Source organism: Diorhabda sublineata, chromosome 6 (assembly GCF_026230105.1).
Source record: "Diorhabda sublineata isolate icDioSubl1.1 chromosome 6, icDioSubl1.1, whole genome shotgun sequence".
NCBI classification, from domain to species: Eukaryota; Metazoa; Arthropoda; class Insecta; order Coleoptera; family Chrysomelidae; genus Diorhabda; species Diorhabda sublineata.
Window position 1 is genome coordinate 4708866 of NC_079479.1, and position 19338 is coordinate 4728203.

At 33.9% G+C, this 19338-nt stretch overlaps 1 protein-coding gene across 1 annotated transcript in view; it reads right to left on the bottom strand.

The window, feature by feature from the left end:
• Window positions 1–15970: 15970 nt before the first annotated feature.
• LOC130445025 (hemicentin-2-like) overlaps window positions 15971–19338 on the bottom strand; it is a 517421-nt gene continuing 514053 nt past the window's right edge. The window contains exons 14-15 of the mRNA XM_056780490.1: window positions 18738–18879; window positions 15971–16450 (exon numbers count right to left, since the gene is read on the bottom strand). Coding sequence (XP_056636468.1) covers window positions 16275–16450; window positions 18738–18879 — 318 coding nt within the window. The 3' untranslated portion in view covers window positions 15971–16274. The remainder of the gene's footprint in view (window positions 16451–18737; window positions 18880–19338) is intronic.

A 19338-nucleotide genomic window follows, 5' to 3' on the forward strand; every position in this document is an offset into this window, starting at 1 on the left:
TGAAAATGTGCCCATCTTCTTTATATTGATTCTTCAAGTTGTCTGGCTTTCTACAAGCATTTATTCTAGGTTTCTTTCACTTAGTTCATCTATTTATTTCAGTGCCTCTATTTTCTTTCTCCTTAACAGCTTCTTTCACTCATTCCTGAGGTTGTTAATCTTTCCACATTACTTCGGATTCTTCGGTTCATCACTCTGCTTCTCGCTTCATTCTTTTATTCGATAATCTCTCTGTGATCTTTGTTAAATCATTCCTAGTTTCATTCTCTTTCTGTTCTCTGTCTGTGTCCTCACAATTTTTTCTTCAATAGTTGCCATAATTATTTTTCTCGAGGTGGATTTAAAGAAGCGAGATGATAATCTATGATTGTTCTATTTATTGGATGTAATTTGTCAAAGAAAACGTGGCTAAAAAAAGAGAGAAGAGCCGATGATAATGTGATAAGAAGAAAAAGAAAATTTAAAAAAATAATATTATGTTGACGAGATGTATTTTTGTAGATTAGACAAGACAAGACTTGGTAACTACTTTCCAGTGTAGAAAAGTCTTTTTCGATAAAACTAAAAGCATATAATTAATTTAGAGAGACACCTAATTAACTTTGTTGGCTATAAATTAGAGAGGTGTATCTTGAAAACCGATAGAAAACTTTGACCGCAAACGAATTTCCAAAGTTTACAACATTCACTCAATATGTGAAAAGTTTTTTAGAGTCTCGTGGGAGTAAAGAAAGAGATGTGACTGGTAGACGGATATTCTGAGCCTTCGGGGCTACCTCGAAATTAAAATCCAAACTTTTTTCATACGGCTTCGGATTAAAGAACACCCGTCACGAAAAAAAAGTGGAAACGAGTCACTTTAAAACCAGAGGCGGATTATATCAATTATTCACGTGAAATTAGGTTTGATTTTCTTAAAAAATAAACCTTACAGAAAAAAGTATTTCATTGAGAGGACAATGGATAGTTTTTAAATCGAACACCTCGTAGAGGCGAAAAAATAATTTTTTTCTTATTCCTGAATCCTGAAAAATGTATTTTGACAAATTTTTGAATGAAGAGGGTTACAGTAATCAAAAAGGTCAACTTATCACCCTTGGGTGGTAAAACATGCATGTTATTTACTTGAAAAACACCATTCATTAAGTTTGAGCTAAAAACATAGAAAATACCTTTGGTTTTTTATTTTTTATAAAATATTCACACCATAAATTTGATAGAAACTTTTATACAGCAACTTTATCATAAAAATGTACCAGAAACAGAAAAAAGTATCGAAATCTTAATATATAAAAATTCAGTGTCCGTGTTAATGTTCCGAATCAACTCAAAAACGAGTCAACTGATATTCATGAAAGTTGGCACATTTATGTAATTTGGTCCGACTTAAATGATAGGATAGTTATTAATTATTAATAATTAATTAATAATAAACTGATCATCAACGTTGATTGTTGTTATTAATCGTAGTTTCCATTAGTCTGGAACAGATGGCGCCTTAAGCGAATTTCTTTACAGAGAACTGTCAAATTTTGTTCGTTGCACCTCATAGATGGCGCCACACTTTAATGTCATATATTTTCTTAGAATACACACTATACATGTCTTATTTTGCCTATAGCACTTAACGTCGCTTTTTTCAAATCATTCTTCATTTTGTCTTCGTTGCGTACGTTACTTCGAATATTTTTTTTTACTTCTGACTTACAGTTATTCAGAGAACAGCGAAATTCATTCTTATTAAAAATTCATTTAGTATTTTTAGTAAAATGCCACCCAAAAAATCCAACCTCAACGCTCGTAGCAAGAATACTCGATGTGAACGTGTTGAAAGAGCTCATGAATCAGTCGAATAGAGAGCAGAAAGAAATGAAGCTCAAAAAATTCACACAGCCGAAATTCGTGCACGAGAACAGAGTAATAATCGTCGACAAGAAAATGCACCAGGGTGGCACCTCAACAACACATAGATTCATATAGAGGGTAAAACCGAGAAAATCATCGAACCAACCGCGCAGTAACACGTTTAATTATGTACCAGACATCAATTACTCGGTCGATTCCAAAGTTACTATACAAATGAATCAAAATTATTTTTGAGTAAGACACGAAAATTTAATTCTTGCTTCCAAATGTCGTCATTTCGAGCATCCAAAGTTTGTGATTTGTCATCTGATAGTCGTAATTTTGAGACAACATTCTAAATTCAAGGGTATATCATAAAATTGGATCATTGATGCCAATGCCAAATGAAGATCCAAAATTTCTTCAGATCTATTTTATGGGCAATGGTGAAGAACCTGTAACAACTCGATGCCAGTATAATTTCATCGAACAGGCAGAAGAGAGAGCAATTGTATTGTCATTAGAATTATTACAAATCAAATCACTCAGTCGGTTCTGCTAGTAAATTAATAAAAATCTCGAATCTAGACACTCTAGTGGCGAGTTTAGGAAATGAGCAACAAGTGATGAGGTAACTACAACTCTTTGTAGAAGCTTGAACGACAAATTTAGCTTTGTTTCTTCAGACTGTGAATGAGCTTTCAATTTCTTGAATTTAGATATAAAAAACAAGTTTCTTCGCCATTAGCAGCGCTGAGCAGTTGAATGTAAACTTCACGGTTAGCATTGACATGCTTAAAACCTAACTTCTTTGACTTTTAGTTGAAAGACGTAATTATTCGTAACAAATAACGTATCAATAATATGCCAGCCCTACAGGGCACACCCCGTGCTGATAGCGTGGTAGTAGTGGTCCGAAATGGAAGTTCTTGTTCCTTCTCCCGCCGCTTGAAACGTTCGGTGGGTAATGAAGCTCTAGGTTGAAGTATTGGGTGAAACACTATGGAAATTGCGATGTAGCATTTCAAACAACAGTTTGATTGATGTTTGATGATTCACCGTACAGCCCTGATCTAGCTGCTAGCAATTTACACCTCAAGAAATTTCTTTACTTTGGTGAACAATTTGACAACGACGGTGAACGGTTTACTCCCGGTATGTGAAGACGATAATTTTGTTAAAGAAACACGCGACAGACAGTACAACTCGCAGTGTTGGGGAAGCAGTACTGACAATCTCTGTCAGTGTGAGTTTCTATAGCAATAGCTACGAAATATCGACTACTGGTTATCACTAAATCATAATATATGGTGTGCTCCTGAATAAATGAAACGATTTCTTGTAGAAGATTAAAAATTCTTCGTCGGCTAAAGAATAATTTGTAATGCTTGATCCAGACAATCGCGAGACACCTCTCGACACGAGTTTTGACGAGATGAGGCAACAGGTGTGCTAGTCTTCTACATTCTTTTCTATATTAACGTCGTCATGTCCTTTCATTTGCACCCAAAAAACGAACACACAGTTGAGCGTTTGCGTTCATTTGTGTATCCTCGCGCAGAGATTGGATCTAGCATAACCTGATTATAGTTTTCACAAAGTAAGTACGTGGAAATTTCATCAGGAGGTAGAGTTGAACCAAGGAGGGCCACCACCTGCACACAATCTTCTTCAAAAGATATAGAAACAGAAATAATGATGTGGAAAGCGTAGGAGTTTTAAGAATTGGATTCGTTTTAAATAGATCCTGGTACAATTTTATGATATTTGAATGTAATTTTGGGTAATCGGAGGTTTCTTTGATGTGTCTCCTACAATTGGTAACATTTATTTTCAATATATTCATGAATAAACTAAAACATGGATAAAATTGATAGAAAAACTCAACTTGAATGTGCATTGAAAATTATACCTTGAAGCGAATAGAGTTCATTGTTTTAAATTTTTGTAAGATAATCGAATACCATTTTAGAACCATAATTTTCAATTATTTTGTCATTTGAAGTAGCCAAGGGAAATACGTGTACAGTCGAGCAAAATCGCATTGCCACTTCCACGGCTAATGTAGCAGTCCATGTAACTGTGCAGTCTAACTATTACCGTAGCGAAGTCTTGTCAAACCGCCCTCGTATTTCGATTTGAATTAGAAGTTTTGTTTAAATCCCGAGAGGAATTCACAACTGGGCTTATATGTGTGATATTAACTAGTGCATATAACAATGTGGAATCAAATTTATTCAAATTGTAATCCGTAAAGTTATTTTCCAATTTGTAATGAAATATACTCGTCAAACTAAAATTAATGAGCGCTGTCATTAATGCATGATGGTGTTTTTGTTTTACTATTACGTTTATTTTATGTCGGATAATGGTTGTACGTGTGCTTCGTTTACTATACAAACTGTTTGCCATTTCAACTTCAATCGATATCAAAATATTTTTATAACTTTTGGTATAATATTCTGATATAGTCCAGTGATTTTTGTTAAGAGAATATGTTGATGCCACATGTTTTTTTGTTCAGTACGTCAATATAGAGTTACAGAGATAAATTAAGATCGCGCGCGTGAGAAAACCCGTCCCACTAAGCATCCACCGCCAGATAAATCCACGGATGGGTGCGGAGAAGGATATTCCACCAGCCCCCTGTCATTTCGACAGTCTTCATTCTCATTCGCGTCACAGTTTCGCGCGTAGACTCCTTCCTCTCCACTGAACTCTATGGGAGATTCTGGAAAGTCTTATCTTTTTGTTAAAAGTTAGCTATACACTCTTGTCTTTATGGTCTGTACGTCTTATTGTGTGTGTTTCGTTACCTCGAGTAAACCCTTTCCAACCTTTTTCGACAAGAAAAGATCTAATCCGAGCGGTCCTTCGCCTTTTCTATAGCTGCCTCCGATGTATAATTCTTGCTTATGCCTCACGATACACATACACTGATATGCTGACTTGTCGGCTCATATTTGACACGCCTCGCTCACGACGTCACGCTGGAATCATAATGTTTCCTTGACCATTAAGTTTAGATTGGAGTTGAAGGTATTTATTGGGTTTCTGTGTGTTTTCCTTTTCATTTTTAGCGACTATTATAAAGTTGAATTAAAATATTGTGCTTTATATTACGAGAAACAGGTATTAAATAAAAATGTGTTTCATTTTATGCCCCCCCTATGTCACATATATATAATTTTTAATATTAAAACATTGATTTCTTTAATATAGAAATTTGAATGATAGGTTTTAGGAAGAAATCATTAAGAAATTAAACTTCAAATTTAATTTAAATTTTAATAAGGATTTAAATTAGAAGGAGAACCTTCTTATACCACTTCCACTTCGTTAAAAATTTATTATATTAATTTAAACAAAAACCTGAATTAATATGAAACCTAAAGAACGAAGATCCCTGGCAATTAAAGCCATCCCACATTCTAGACTTTTTAAAGGAGTGGGATTGATGGATCAGCTGTAAACACTGAGTTCGTTCTCCAGTATTGCAGCAAGAAAGGGGGACACAATCGATCCTTTGGGTCGCAATATATACGAGACCCCAAATCTATATATACAATATGAAATCTAGAACTATATACACACGTGGCGGTGAAGAAGAAAAATGCTTCTCTAGTGGTGTCGGTGAGCTAACCCCCTCTGTTTGAGACTGATTTTGGCTTAAATAGCCACTTGTTTGACGCGATTAACTGCGTTGTTTATCGAGATATCAAGGCGTTCGGGCGTCCGCGTCGAACCTGCTGTCTGCCGCAGAAAGGTTAGTTTGACGACGCCAAAAACATTGTTGATATTTTAATTTTGAGGAAAAACTTGGGTGAAATTTAATGTAAAGAAAAAGTTGTAGGTATTGAAAAACTATACAAAATTAGAGGTTATTTATCAAGTTTAGTCAATTATTCGCATCACACATTGGAAAAAAGCGTCCAAATTTGAGATTTTCAATTTTTAGCAATAAAAAATTGTTATTTTTAAAACTTTGTAGATTCCGATAGTTCTTTCTTGGATTAATAAAATTGTGTATTTAACATTTACCATAATTTAATTATTTATTGTAAAAATACAATTTACAACCAGAAATATTTCTTAAAATTATTTATTGTAGGTTAGGACTAAAGTTTATTGTCTTTTTAAAGAGTTGTATTTCAACTGCTCTATAAGAAGTAAATCTCTTTTATTAATTTAATTGTATGAAAAACGATACGAAAAAAAGTTTTACTTTACCCAGTTAGATCAAAATTTAGTAACTAATTCATTGATTCTTCATTTGATTTATGTGACCATAAAAATTTTCAGTATTTGTCACACATAATTTTTAACTAAAATTGATTAGTTGTATCTAATTCAGATTTCAGACCGCACCCAATCACACGATTAACGATAATTGAATGTAATTATTCAAAAGCCATTTTTCATAGCTCTAAACTGATAAGATCGATAAACTTTTTATGAAACAATTGAAGTACAATTCGATAAAAAGATAATAAACTTCACCCCTTGTCGATTTGACCTTATATTCCTGCAATAATTAATTTAGAAAAAAAGTGTTTTTAGTTGTAAAATGGATTTTTGCAACGAATTGAGTTATCTCAAATGTTTGTCTTAAAAAGAACTATAACAATCTACGCAGTATTGATCAATAATTATAATTAAAAATATTTATTGCAAAATATCAACTTAAATTTGGCCGTTTTTTTCAATTTGCGACGTAAATAAGAAGACTTATATTTGATTCTATAAGCAGTGATGTATTAGCGTACTGAACAAGAATATGTAGGTTCCATTCGACAAAATCACCAAAGAGATTGAGACATTTGTCATATATGTGGACAAGCTTTTCAATACCCTCTTCAAAGAACGTTGCCGCCAATGAACAGACCTTGAAACTTCTGGAAATTCCGTAGACAAAGCAGTAATGGTGAATCTGCGGTTTTCTTTAACCATTCTGTTAACTCGTTGAACCAAGTTATCTGAAACGACAGATTTGCGTCCTTAGCCTCCTTCATCATGCACATAATTCAAACTTTCGACACCATTCACACACACCACCATCACTCATTACGTTTTCCCCATACATACGACTGATTCTCCGATTGATTTCTACAGTACTATGGCCTTCAGCCTGTAAGAAACGAATAACATTTCGAAATTCACACTTGGCGGGATCATCAAGAATGGCGGACATGTTCACGTGGCTGTAGCACAACGCCGACTGACGCTTGAATGTCAACAATGGCGGAGTGTGTAGTGCGAGAGCTTCGCAGTCGTCGACAGCTTTCTTCTGCCCGCGTAGCGTCTGCACGGAATGATCCAAGCTTGGAAAAAAAGGCACTCGTACATTCGGTTGCGATTTTTCACACAAAATATATTTTAAACAAATTATGTATAAGAATGGAATGTGTTCGAAATTTCTATTTTTTCACGGTAACCACACGTTTTATAAGTCCTTGTTTGGAACAATACGAAAAATTGTCATTTTAATTCAAAATTTGATTAGTCTCATATTCAAATTGACTTACCTGTCATTGCCCAAATTTATATAAATTTCATTAGTCCAGTGTTGGAGGTTTTCACTTTCAAGGAATTCCATCTAGTTTATAAACAGTATCAATACCATAATCAACGGTTTGATTCGTTCAAAAATTTACTTTTTATTAACTTAATGCAATTTCTACGTAGAAAATTGTGGAAATTGGAGTGGTATTGTTGAATCAATTATTTTAACTATAATCTTTACTATTACAAGCTAGACGCTCAGCTGAAATATTGAAAGGCGTAGAACTAAAAATCGATTCCGACTCTATAATTTTTACACAAATTATATTGTATATAAATGAAAAACAAGAAAGTAAGGTTAACTTTCATAAGCCATAACTGTCCTTTTCAATTTTATAGGATACCACTAACACTCTCTATTGATAACTGTCAAATGCTGAACGTTAACTAATATGCTAAAATAATCTACGTTAAACGGTATGTGGCATAAAGTTTCTGCGCCAGTTATCCGCGCATCCTAGCGTTAAAGTCGCACACTACAAGATGGCTTCACAGAAACAAATTATTCGTCTTATTATTTATTTATATCTGTCATTTTAAGCCAATCAGATGCCTTAACTTTGACAGGTTGCTATAATATTGCTATAACCTTTCTATACATTTTTTGGTCACGTGACTTAAATGCGAAAGTAATGTGGAAATTTCCTTAGCTTGACAGCTGTCACGTACGAATCTTAATTTTATACGAGCAATCACCAGAATTTTGTCGCATGAATTTAGAAACACCATGCATATAATTTTTTTCATTTCCTAGACCTTTTTATTTGTTTTTCTTGATGATTCGTTTGGATTTTGGGTCTCTTTTAAAGAGCATTAGTTAAAAAAAAGGAAAAAATTATTTTCTTTGTTTCTGAAATAAAAAATCCTTCCCAAGGTCGAATGACATTATTATTTTGTTTTTGATTTGAATTTCTAAGGTCCTGTATTCAATAATTTCATCATTTTATTATAATACTCTGAGGTTGTTATTTTCAGTGGGTTTGGGTTCTTTGTTGAGAAATGATGAAGTTCAAAGTTGACAAAATGTTTATTGAATAGAGTTTCAAAAATTACCGTTTGAATCGTTTGACAATACTTGTTTTGATCAACAAAATTTTTGTTAAACATTCGTCGGATGCTCAATACTTAACAATTCTTGAGATTACAAATTGGAGCACGTTTTGCCTGTCGCCATTTTATTTCGCTTTTTCACTGTCACGTGAACATATCAAAATGTGCTTATCGCTTACCAACTTAACTAAATTAAAAATTAACATGAACATGGTTACCAACTTTGACTGTATATAAAACAAAATAGTGTGAGGTAAGGTTGGGGTAGGTCGGGTCAGCTGTCAATTCGATCAATTCTCAACATCTGCTTTTGTAATAACAGTTTTAGTAGGTTAATCTACTTTCAAAATCTCAATATTTTTTTTAAAATTGATGATAATTTCACAAATATTAGACCCTTCTTTTATTATTAATTTGTCAAAAATAATTTTTTTTACTAGAAATATTCTGTTAAAAATTTGCGATCTTATGGGCTTATTCTGTACAAAAATGTAACAGCGCCGTTAATTTTCAAGATCGATAGATTTTACGAAAATGTTATTCTGCATGGATAATAATATTTTGGTTGTTAAAATAATGACGACCAAAACGACCGATTGTTCAGAATACGATTTTTAACCGCGATGTTAATTTTCATTCAACATTACGATGTTGACTACATCGATGTTAAATTTACAGCTGATACGAATAGTTATACAGAAAAACCCCATAAAGCTGAAACTTCATTAATTTCATTGGATATTCCAGTAAAAGTGAAATGTTCAGTCCAGTTTGATTTTATTTTATTTGTATTTTTATCAATAGGTTGTTTCTTCAATATTAACAATCGTCTTAATATATTTTCTTTACATTTTCAAAAAAGCGTTTCTGTATAGATCGAAAAAAAGTTTGACTTTGCAAATTTAAGTGGTTTTTTGGAGTAGGTCCTGATATAGGAATAGCTCCTCTGCAGGACTGGGGTTGTGGTGGTTGCGTTGGGTTGTGTTTGTCTAACTATTTCTGAAGGGAGATTTTAGCCAGAAGAAACGAACACGAAGTTTGTAAGCAAAAACGCTCTTCTCGGTTTATTTTTTTTTATTTGGTTGGTGAACCGATTCACCAGGTTGCAGGGACGGCTGGAGTTCCGAAAACGTTACCTTACTCACCGATTGACTTCAAAATTTTACCAGATAGTCTTTCACATACTAGATGATTGTACCTTGTAAGGATTTTTGGCGTCTAACAAGGAAAGAGGATGAAAAAAATTCCTAACCTAACCTAACCACGTTATTTTGTTTCTTAAGTAGTTTTTAATAATTTTCGAGTTGCTCTTTCAATCAAGATGCATTTAAAACCAATTTATATGTGATTTAAAAACGTTAATTTTAAATAGTTTATTTCTCAAAAATATGACTGTATTCATTAGATGAATTAAATTCTTTTTAATATATTAATAATTAACCAAACCATCAACTTCAATTATCATCAATTTTCATCAATTATAAATTATTGATTTCCTGTTTTAAGATTTAGAATTGAATGAATTAAATTTTAATATGCAAAAAGTGTGAGTGAGAGTGTGTGAGAGAAAGAGATAAAACTCCAGTTTCGTTTCTAAATCGTCCTCTATCTACCTACACTCTAAAAGTGTTTAAATCAAAGTAAATTTAGTAAAATTTGTAGTTATATTACTCTTTCTATTCGCTGGTAAATTTTTCCTTATTTTAATGTTGCTTTCTTTATTATAGTGTTCACAAAATTCCACTAATTTCTTTTTGTTTCATGTGAATTTTGTATAATAATATCCCTATGAATCCGTATTTTTTTGTTATTTAGGAACAGAACGTTTGGGATGTTTTAAAAAAATATAAATTCAGTTTTTTTCATATGTTGGAGCATAAGCTCCTTTTTATTCAAATCTGTTCTACCACCTCGTTCTATCTTTAGTAATTCCATCTGTGTTTCCGTTTCCTTCATCATTTTATTTATTTTTTCGTAGTTTTTTAGAGTTTAAGTGTTATAATCCTGTGCTATAACTATTTAATCGTCTGGGAACCAAAGCAGGTAGTTAGTACAGGTAAAATAGGATTGAACCCGAAATTAAATTGGTCGTTTTTGATTTTCCAAATTCTCAGAAGGTTTAGGTTACTGAATAAACCTAGCCACTCTTAACAAAATTAAGGGCACGGGTTTTTCGAAATTTTGGAACGCGAATAACTCGAAAATTAAGGGGAACACTACCTTCGTTCTCGATTGATTATTAATTCAATATTTACAGACTTCTTAATAGTTTCTCTTTCACAAAAATGTGGGTACTAATTTTGAAGCTTAGAATCTCAGCTTTAAGTTTATACAAAAACATTCTCAGGACGATGTATCCTTTTTCTTACAATTTTGAAAATGCATAGAGATCAAAGTGTCCCGTTTTTCCGTAAATGTCCTTAAATATCCAAGAGTGAGTTTATTCGAAAAGTTTAAGTTGTATTTGTGAAAGCACGTTACACAAAATCGATTGCGAGTCGTGACATTGTATTCAGATATTTGGTTTAAGAGAACGAAAGCTTTATTCCCGTCCTCTTTCCCAGGAGAAATTTTGCCATCTGCAGAGATGATCACCGACAACCACGCGGGTGCCGAGTCCGTACTGCATTACAACCTGGGAACCAATTTATGGTGAATTTAGTGCTCTATAGTTTTGGCTTCGGCACTTTTTTTCGAATTCCTCGTAGTTAAAAAACCCATTTTATAATGGAAATTTTGAGGTTAGGAAAAAATTGCAACATTTTGTACAGAATGCTGTGCTCCACATTTTTTGTCTTGGCTGTTTGTGCCCAAATCCTGATAGTTTTCGATTTATCCGCAATTCAAAATGTTTTTGAGAACATGAATCCATTTTACGGTGATAATTTTGAGGTTAGGAGAAAATGCTTACAGACCAATCTCTAGAGAATTTTGTGCTGTACATTTTTTATTCCAGAACTTTTTTTGAATTCCTCGTAGTTTTCGAGTTATTCACGATCCAAAATATTTTTGAGCGTTCAAACCCATTTTATAATGGAAATTTTGAGGTTAGGAAAAAATTGAAACATTTTGTACAGAATGCTGTGCTCCACATTTTTTGTCTTGGCTGTTTGTGCCCAAATCTTGATAGTTTTCGATTTATCTGCAATTCAAAATGTTTTTGAGAACATAAACCCATTTTACGGTGATAATTTTGAGGTTAGGAGAAAATGCTTACAGACCAATCTCTAGAGAATTTTGTGCTGTACATTTTTTGTTCCAGAACTTTTTCGAATTCCTCGTAGTTTTCGAGTTATTCACGATCCAAAATATTTTTGAGCGTTCAAACCCATTTTATAATGGAAATTTTGAGGTTAGGAAAAAATTGAAACATTTTGTACAGAATGCTGTGCTCCACATTTTTTGTCTTGGCTGTTTGTGCCCAAATCTTGATAGTTTTCGATTTATCTGCAATTCAAAATGTTTTTGAGAACATAAACCCATTTTACGGTGATAATTTTGAGGTTAGGAGAAAATGCTTACAGACCAATCTCTAGAGAATTTTGTGCTGTACATTTTTTGTTCCAGAACTTTTTCGAATTCCTCGTAGTTTTCGAGTTATTCACGATCCAAAATATTTTTGAGCGTTCAAACCCATTTTATAGTGGAAATTTTGAGGTTAGGAAAAAATTGAAACATTTTGTACAGAATGCTGTGCTCCACATTTTTTGTCTTGGCTGTTTGTGCTCAAATCTTGATAGTTTTCGATTTATCCGCAATTCAAAATGTTTTTGAGAACATAAACCCATTTTACGGTGATAATTTTGAGGTTAGGAGAAAATGCTTACAGACCAATCTCTAGAGAATTTTGTGCTGTACATTTTTTGTTCCAGAACTTTTTCGAATTCCTCGTAGTTTTCGAGTTATTCACGATCCAAAATATTTTTGAGCGTTCAAACCCATTTTATAATGGAAATTTTGAGGTTAGGAAAAAATTGAAACATTTTGTACAGAATGCTGTGCTCCACATTTTTTGTCTTGGCTGTTTGTGCTCAAATCTTGATAGTTTTCGATTTATCCGCAATTCAAAATGTTTTTGAGAACATAAACCCATTTTACGGTGATAATTTTGAGGTTAGGAGAAAATGCTTACAGACCAATCTCTAGAGAATTTTGTGCTGTACATTTTTTGTTCCAGAACTTTTTCGAATTCCTCGTAGTTTTCGAGTTATTCACGATCCAAAATATTTTTGAGCGTTCAAACCCATTTTATAATGGAAATTTTGAGGTTAGGAAAAAATTGAAACATTTTGTACAGAATGCTGTGCTCCACATTTTTTGTCTTGGCTGTTTGTGCCCAAATCTTGATAGTTTTCGATTTATCTGCAATTCAAAATGTTTTTGAGAACATAAACCCATTTTACGGTGATAATTTTGAGGTTAGGAGAAAATGCTTACAGACCAATCTCTAGAGAATTTTGTGCTGTACATTTTTTGTTCCAGAACTTTTTCGAATTCCTCGTAGTTTTCGAGTTATTCACGATCCAAAATATTTTTGAGCGTTCAAACCCATTTTATAATGGAAATTTTGAGGTTAGGAAAAAATTGAAACATTTTGTACAGAATGCTGTGCTCCACATTTTTTGTCTTGGCTGTTTGTGCCCAAATCTTGATAGTTTTCGATTTATCTGCAATTCAAAATGTTTTTGAGAACATAAACCCATTTTACGGTGATAATTTTGAGGTTAGGAGAAAATGCTTACAGACCAATCTCTAGAGAATTTTGTGCTGTACATTTTTTGTTCCAGAACTTTTTCGAATTCCTCGTAGTTTTCGAGTTATTCACGATCCAAAATATTTTTGAGCGTTCAAACCCATTTTATAGTGGAAATTTTGAGGTTAGGAAAAAATTGAAACATTTTGTACAGAATGCTGTGCTCCACATTTTTTGTCTTGGCTGTTTGTGCTCAAATCTTGATAGTTTTCGATTTATCCGCAATTCAAAATGTTTTTGAGAACATAAACCCATTTTACGGTGATAATTTTGAGGTTAGGAGAAAATGCTTACAGACCAATCTCTAGAGAATTTTGTGCTGTACATTTTTTGTTCCAGAACTTTTTCGAATTCCTCGTAGTTTTCGAGTTATTCACGATCCAAAATATTTTCGAGCGTTCAAACCCATTTTATAATGGAAATTTTGAGGTTAGGAAAAAATTGCAACATTTTTTACAGAATGCTGTGCTCCACATTTTTGTCTTGGCTGTTTGTGTCCAAATCCTGATAGTTTTCGATTTATCCGCAATTCAAAATGTTTTTGAGAACATGAATCCATTTTACGGTGATAATTTTGAGGTTAGGAGAAAATGCTTACAGACCAATCTCTAGAGAATTTTGTGCTGTACATTTTTTATTCCAGAACTTTTTTGTATTGCTCGTAGTTTTCGAGTTATTCACGATCGAAAATATTTTTGAGCGTTCAAACCCATTTTATAATGGAAATTTTGAGGTTAGGAAAAAATTGCAACATTTTGTACAGAATGCTGTTCTCCACATTTTTTGTCTTGGCTGTTTGTGCCCAAATCCTGATAGTTTTCGATTTATCCGCAATTCAAAATGTTTTTGAGAACATGAATCCATTTTACGGTGATAATTTTGAGGTTAGGAGAAAATGCTTACAGACCAATCTCTAGAGAATTTTGTGCTGTACATTTTTTATTCCAGAACTTTTTTTGAATTCCTCGTAGTTTTCGAGTTATTCACGATCCAAAATATTTTTGAGCGTTCAAACCCATTTTATAATGGAAATTTTGAGGTTAGGAAAAAATTGCAACATTTTGTACAGAATGCTGTGCTCCACATTTTTTGTCTTGGCTGTTTGTGCCCAAATCCTGATAGTTTTCGATTTATCCGCAATTCAAAATGTTTTTGAGAACATGAATCCATTTTACGGTGATAATTTTGAGGTTAGGAGAAAATGCTTACAGACCAATCTCTAGAGAATTTTGTGCTGTACATTTTTTATTCCAGAACTTTTTTTGAATTCCTCGTAGTTTTCGAGTTATTCACGATCCAAAATATTTTTGAGCGTTCAAACCCATTTTATAATGGAAATTTTGAGGTTAGGAAAAAATTGCAACATTTTGTACAGAATGCTGTGCTCCACATTTTTTGTCTTGGCTGTTTGTGCCCAAATCCTGATAGTTTTCGATTTATCCGCAATTCAAAATGTTTTTGAGAACATGAATCCATTTTACGGTGATAATTTTGAGGTTAGGAGAAAATGCTTACAGACCAATCTCTAGAGAATTTTGTGCTGTACATTTTTTATTCCAGAACTTTTTTTGAATTCCTCGTAGTTTTCAAGTTATTCACGATCCAAAATATTTTTGAGCGTTCAAACCCATTTTATAATGGAAATTTTGAGGTTAGGAAAAAATTGCAACATTTTGTACAGAATGCTGTGCTCCACATTTTTTGTCTTGGCTGTTTGTGTCCAAATCCTGATAGTTTTCGATTTATCCGCAATTCAAAATGTTTTTGAGAACATGAATCCATTTTACTGTGATAATTTTGAGGTTAGGAAAAAATGCTTACAGACCAATCTCTAGAGAATTTTGTGCTGTACATTTTTTATTCCAGAACTTTTTTGAATTGCTCGTACTTTTCGAGTTATTCACGATCCAAAATATTTTTGAGCGTTCAAACCCATTTTATAATGGAAATTTTGAGGTTAGGAAAAAATTGCAACATTTTGTACAGAATGCTGTGCTCCACATTTTTTGTCTTGGCTGTTTGTGCCCAAATCCTGATAGTTTTCGATTTATCCGCAATTCAAAATGTTTTTGAGAACATGAATCCATTTTACGGTGATAATTTTGAGGTTAGGAGAAAATGCTTACAGACCAATCTCTAGAGAATTTTGTGCTGTACATTTTTTATTCCAGAACTTCTTTCGAATTGCTCGTAGTTTTCGAGTTATTCACGATCCAAAATATTTTTGAGCGTTCAAACCCATTTTATAATCGAAATTTTGAGGTTATGAACAAATAACTCAGATACTATTTTGTAGAGAATTTTCCTTATTTTAGACCTTTCGTGGAAGTATATTCATCAGATAAATCCCGGTTTGAGTTAGTTATCAATAATAATTAACTATATTATAGTTAGTTACCAATAATATAGTTAATTTAATTAATAACATTATACTTTATGGTTGACATGTATTTTAGTGTAACGATTGGTTTAATACGAGTTGCCTCATCGATCTAATCAAATAACATCCGCGTGATTACACCAATTACCTAATGGTTGGAAAAGCTTCGGTTAAACATCAAATCAATAAATATATAGGGTAATAAAATTGGCTGGCAATCGTTTTCATCTTTCGGAATGTTCGAAATACATCAACATTTACTTTACAGCATCATTTATTCCAGATTTTGTTATATCTATTAAAAAATAATATGCCCATTACCAAAATCGGAATCAGTTACACTCAAAAATCGAAGTTATGACAATAAAATTTTCCAAATACACTGGTAATGATATTTTATTCACAATGAAATAAATAACAGCTTTAAACGTCGAGTTTTTTTTTTTGATAAATGTCACAATTAGTTAAATTACTTAAAAATATGAGAGATATTCACAAATATCACAGGTGGTATTGGTCCCGATGCCGAGACTTCTGATTGGGGAGACAGGGTTTGTCACAAGTTTTTCTAGAAGGACCATCAACAATAAAAACACATCCAGGGCCCCAAAAACCTTGCGCTAGAACCCATGGGGGCCTTTCTCCCCTGAGACATTGAGTAGGTCCCGGGGGAGTTTCCGTGGACTAGACTGAGCTCTCTTTATGTGGAGGAGGGGTTTGTGTGGAGCAGTTGCGAGATTGTAGAATAGGTGCCCATGTCACGTGGTACGGTTTCACGGGCATTTGAGTGGCACAATTTCTTTTGCTCGAAGGTCGCGCTGTTATCGTGTAAGGGGTTAGAGGTGCTTCTAGTAGAGCTTCTGAAAAACAAAGTATTAATAAGTATCTGTTCTTTGGTCTGCAGTTCTTTAATGTGACATGTATGTAGCCAATTAATGTCTTAAATTTGTTTATTTAGTTAACTCAACCTCAATATTTTGTCCACACTATGAAAACGAACATTTTTTATTAACATTGGAGAGCAGGTTGCAATTTAGGGCTTTCAGGAGAAAACTGTTAATTTTTAAGTATTTAGGATTGGCAGTACAACAAGATGACACCTGTGTAAAACAAAAGCTTGCACGAAAAAAGATAAGCTATGAAAGTACTCTATGGATTGCTGTGGAACAACGCTTTGTCTAAAGAAATCCAAAAAAGGAATCCTTTAGTGTACATTCTGTATGATCTGACACATTTATTCATAGTTTTTCTGGGTAATTCCTCTCACTAGTAACATAATTCTGATGCCGTTATCGAATAATTCTTTGGAAAGCTCGAACAGCTTTGTGCACCCAAACTCCTTCACCTCGTTGCGTTGAATTTTTCACCTCCGAGGGCTTCTTTCGTATTTCATGCATTTGGTAGTCACAGGGTGATAAGTCCGGACTGTTGGGGGATGTTCTAGTATCTCTCATCCCAATTCTGATGTTATATCGAGCGTGAGGCGCGTTATCCCGGAGAAGAATGTACTTCGCGCTAGAATGTTCATCCTTTTTACGCAATAAGCGGTTTTCATGTGTGTTTTTAGAAGATTACAGTAGTATGTAGTACTTATAGAAGGTTGAGCACTCCACGTCAGTTCCAGAATACAGAACGCATAATCTCACCCGTGGACCTGGTTGTCTTCGCTTTGACCGGCGTTCCCTTCTTTCTCTACTCTTTAGACGACACTCGGGAGTGTAATATTGAATCAATGTTTCGCCTGTAGTGAATATTCACGTTCAAAAACTTTCCCCCTCCTCCTCGTATTGCGTCAGCAATTGGTGACCAACTTCCAATAGCATGAATTTTTGCTCAAAGTTCAACAATTTGGGAACCTACAGCGCCGATATTATAGGTTCATTCATCATTCAAAATGAGTTCGCTATCGGCGATCTTGCCGCTTATTCTAGGCGGTTTCGTCGCCATATTTGACCGTTACTGTCCATTTAAATAAAAAAACGCACTCAGTTATTCACTATCGAATTGATTTCGTAAACGCCGAATTATTTTCGAGCTTTGAATGCTTTCCCGTACCAAAAAGCGAATGACAATACGTTGCGCAACAGCGGTCGGCACTTGACGTTCCCTAATGGTCGTAGAACGCGCGTGAGAAGTACGTTCACGACTAAAACTATGTCACATTGTTGGTAAGAGACCCAATTAACACATAATCAAGTCGCGACCTTCAAAACATAAGGGCGCGCCATCTACAGCGTTTGTGTCGATCATATTTGAACCGCCCTCGTATAATATAGAATATCACCTTATATGGAATAGAAGTATAGCCAATAGAATAAACAATGTACTAAACACGGACCTATAGAAAGAATAATATAAAAAAAATAAATAATAAGAATTTATTATCCGAAGTAACGTTTAGTTGTTTACGCATTTGTCAAATATTTTGAAATCTTCCAATTGAACAAACTAAGCCATATTTTGGTTTTTGTCGATCGTTTCCGTGGTCTGAGAAACGTTTTTCTCCGCTGCCTAAGTGGCTTAAGTCGGATATTTCAGTGAATTCCGCGGCGAAATAAACGAAAGGTCTCTAATAGTAGTGAAAAGTCTCTGTTCGAGTCGATAAAGCCCGGTGCTCAGAGACAAATTTCATTCAAGTCGAAATTTACTTTTTAATAAGTTGTACTGATAAAATTTTCTTTGTACGGGTCCTTCAATGCCAGACTTAACATTTAGGACAGGCTGTGGCATTCTCAGAGCACAACAATAAGAAACAAGGAATCGACAAAATAAAAAATGTAGAAATGTTTCCAAAACAAACACTGAAATGGAAGTTTCCAGGAAAAAAGATAGAGGACGACCAATTCTAATTTGGGAAATATAAATTGGACACGCAATGATTGATTCATTGAGACCTAACAGTTTAAAAAATTTAAAAAAATTGTGGAAGTCAAAACCGGGAATTCGCATGAAAAAATGTCGGAAAAGAAGAAGAAATATGGTAGAAATACCTCTCTTCTTCTACGGTACTTTTGTTTTTTTTTATATACTAGTCGTCCTTAGATTTCCACGACATTGAATCTAAAGTTCCGAGTCTTTTCGAGTAGTCGTCTTATGATTTAAAATTTAACACAAATAAATGTTCATTCTTGATGTTATTGCACTTACCACTATTAGGAGCATCTGGTATTAGATCCGGATTGTTATCATCTGATACTGTGTCAGTGTAGAGGGGCTGTACATGAGCAGTCAAAGAGCTCTCTGCTATTTTAGGACTTCTAATTCTTGGGTTTCTAACTGGACTATCGACCTGTAACAAATCGATTAAAACTGAATTAAAGTGATCCTTGAGCTTTTTATTGTAATTGATCTGCAGCCGTAGAAGTGGATGATTTTAAATGAAGGATTCCAGAGAAAAAGAAGAAGATTTTGACAATTTATTTGTCTACAGAAGGAAGGAGAGATTTAGGGACATTCATGTTTATAAACGTAAATGAGGTTTTGAGGTCAATAGACACAATGAAGAACGATACTAAGGGGATCCAGCTGTGTTTTCTAGAAGACCGATCAAATTTGTTATGAAAACTGACCCCTAAAACACCTGCGATTGTTCCAAAGCTTAATTCAAATCCTCGGCAAGCACGCCTACATTTTGCACAGGATTATCTGACGTTGGAACGATGGGGATCTGTCCTGTTTTCAAATAAGACCAGAATATGCGGCCATGGTAGCGACCAAAGAAGAAAAATGTGCCGAAGACCAATAGAGC